The following is a 3050-nucleotide window of genomic DNA, read 5'->3' as shown; positions in this document are numbered from 1 at the left end:
GAAGGAGACTCCACAACCTCCCTGGGCAATCTGTCCCAGGGCTCTGTCACTCTTACAGTAAAAAAATTTTTTCGGATATTCACCTTGAACTTCCTATGCTCCAATTTGCACCCATTACCCCTTGTCCTATCACTGGTCATCACTGAGAAAAGCCTGACTCCATCTCCCTGACACTCACCCCTTACATATTTGTAAACATTGATGAGGTCACCCCTCAGTCTCCTTTTCTCCAAGCTAAAGAGACCCAGCTCCCTCAGCCTTTCCTAAGATCATCTAGTCCAACCCCCCCTGCCAGAGCAGGGTCACCTACAGTACATCACACAGCAACTTAAGAAACTTAAGAGAAACTTAATCCTTCCCCAGAAACTCCCTGAGAGGTTGCAGCCCCTGGGCTGAAGTTCCTGCCGTGGGTCCCCAGCACGGGACTGCCCCGCAGCGCTGGCTGCCCGCTCTGTTCTCCACAGCGGGTACCTCCAGTGGGTGGGGATTCAGAGGCAGAAGCCCACGGTTCTGCCACTCAGAGGTTGCTGGAGTGGGCAGTCAGTGCTGCTCAGGGCAAGCTTTCCCCATCAGTCCTTCTCCTGTGGCAGCACTTCTGTGAGATCACCTGGCTGGAGTCTTCTGCATCATCCACAGGCAGCTCCAGATCCACTTCCAGCCCTACCATCACAGTGCCCAGCAAGGAGGTGGCCTTGGGCTTTGCTGAGGGAATTACATCACCTGCCAGGGATTGAATCAATCAGCCCTAGTTAGTTTCCTGTTCAAAGAAGATGAGTTACCAATCTATTGAGTAAATACATGGTTTCTTTATCTGACACACAGAGCTGGGTGCCTCCAAAAAGGGACTCCAAACAAAAAAATCCCCACCCTTCACACAACAGTTCTGATCAGTAGTAATATTAGGTTCTGGGGTCTTCCCATTCTTCACTTGGGTCCCTTCACTGTCTCTAGGTGGGCGGTTTCCTCTCTAAGGTTGCTGCATCATCAGATGATGGTAGCAGCTTTCCTTGCTTCCTTATTTTCCAGCTCAAACCAGCTCTGGGGCCTTCTTTTTCTTAACTAGGTAAAAGTTCAGCATACCTGGGTGAAAGTTTACAGCTTGCAGCCAAGGGCTTCAGCAAATTTATCTACTAGTGCTCTTGCTCAGCACAGCCCCTTTACTGCTTACTGGGTGGCTGGAGAACACCCTGGAGCTGCTCAGAGTTGGTTGGTGAAGGCTGCTTGGTCACCTGCAGAGATTTCAGCCCTGCTTCCTCTCTGAAAATGACCCAGAAGGGGCTCTGGTGCACTGAGCTTTTTCTCTGTCACAGGACAAATGTGCCATTTTTTCCTCTTTGAAGAACTTACAGCTGCAATTCCTCTCTGCAGGCCAGCACTGACCAGGCAGCCTCCCCTCACATGTGTCTGGTTATTGTCAGAATGCAGTTAAGCCAAAGGGTAATTGCATTTCCTGCTTGAGACTGTAATGTCATCACTGCCAGTGCCACAGCAAAGGCTCCTCGTACAGCAAGGAGGAGCCCTGTTTCATTTGAGACATCAACTTCTGATCTCCACTGGTTGGAAGTTCCCAGACAGGTCATACCACTGACCTCATCTGCAACCTGTGTCCCTGCTTCCTCCAGACACAGGCCACAGAGGGGGAACATCTGTGTGCACCACAACCAGCTCAGTGCACCTGAGGGGGTGGCCTAGAGCAGCAGTTGCTCCTTACAAAACCACACTGCCTCATGGCAGAGCCCTGGCATCCTGACCATGACCAACCCCTGGTGCTGACAGTGGAGCTCTCCTCAGAACTGTCCCAGGCTGCATCTCTTATAGGTGTGAGCAGGGACTACCAGATTCCAAGGAGGTGCCATGGGAATTCACAAGCCAGTCGCCGGCTGTTGCCGGGCTGGCTCCCCTACCCTGCCCATCCCACTGTGATGGTGGCCAGCACCTGGCTGACCCCCACCATTCCCCAAAGCCCCCTCATAACCCTTCTTCCCACCCCACAGCAGCTGCCAAAGGTGTTTGTGGGGCCACCTGGCTCTTCCACCATAGAGGGAGCACTCACAGTGCTGGAGATGGGTTGATGCAGGCTCTGACACGCTGGCAGTGATGACAATGCTGCCAACACTGTGGAGAAGTGTGCTGCCCAGCAGGCATTGCCCTGTGCCTGCTCCACAGCCCGCTGGGCACTCCAGGCCTTTGTGTGTTGGCTGTTGTTCCAGAAGGTCCCTACTCCATGACAGGCATGAGGCAGGAGCCAGTGTCACCCTGCTCATTGCCATTCCTGGGAAACATCTGCCGTGGTGTTGGGCAGGTGCCAGGGAGGGGGAGAGCCACCCATGGTGGGAAGATGGCTCTGGCCTGTGACACACCTTGGGATCATGGGAAGGCAGCAGCTCAACCAGTAGTGAACATCTCACCAGAGGCACCTACAGAACTCCTGGGAGTGAGCAAGGAGGGCTTGCTCAAGACAGCCATGGAAAGCAGGGTGGTAGCACCCAGCCATGGCAGCAGGAGCGTCATGGGAAGGAGATGAAGGGAACTGGAGGGTCAAAGCCCAGACCCGAGTCAGGTTGAGCAAGTGCTGCCTCCTACAAGCCACCAGTCCCCACTGATTGTGAAATGGATACTGGGGCCTGGAGCAGGGTCTCCTCCCCCAGCCCTTATCTTTACTGCTTCCTCCTCCTCCAGGACTGTGCCCGGGCAGCAACAGCTTATGCAAAACGAAGCTGAGAAGCTCTGGAGCTAATTAATTACTAGCTGCCTGTAATGCTGACTGAGCCCTCAGGGACTCCAAGGCTGGAGTAGAGGAGAAAGTGCAGAGAGATACTGGAAAATTACTGTGGAGTTCTTCAGCATTACATGTGATTATATGGCAACTGGTAGAGGAGGGAGAGGAAGAGGCTGATAATGAGCCAGACACAACAGCTCTGCAGGCCTTCTCCTCCCTGGCAGCAGAGGCAGTGAGGGCCCTGGGTGGCTGGATCCGGCCCTGGGGAGAGTTCAGTGTCCGGATGGATGCTGGTGCTGCCCATGCCTGGTCCTCAGCCATCAGTATTCCT

General features: G+C 53.9%; 1 protein-coding gene across 1 annotated transcript in view; it reads right to left on the bottom strand.

The window, feature by feature from the left end:
- Nucleotides 1–2385: 2385 nt before the first annotated feature.
- Nucleotides 2386–3050, bottom strand: part of F8 (coagulation factor VIII, procoagulant component) — a 23065-nt gene continuing 22400 nt past the window's right edge. Inside the window, exon 30 of the mRNA XM_009997189.1 lies at nucleotides 2386–2428. Coding sequence (XP_009995491.1) covers nucleotides 2386–2428 — 43 coding nt within the window. The remainder of the gene's footprint in view (nucleotides 2429–3050) is intronic.

The sequence above is a fragment of the Chaetura pelagica genome, unplaced genomic scaffold (assembly GCF_000747805.2).
Source record: "Chaetura pelagica isolate M959 unplaced genomic scaffold, ChaPel_1.0 scaffold344, whole genome shotgun sequence".
In the NCBI taxonomy this organism is placed as follows: Eukaryota; Metazoa; Chordata; class Aves; order Apodiformes; family Apodidae; genus Chaetura; species Chaetura pelagica.
The sequence above is the reverse complement of the archived record's forward strand: the minus strand, read 5'-3'. Positions and strand labels throughout refer to the sequence as shown.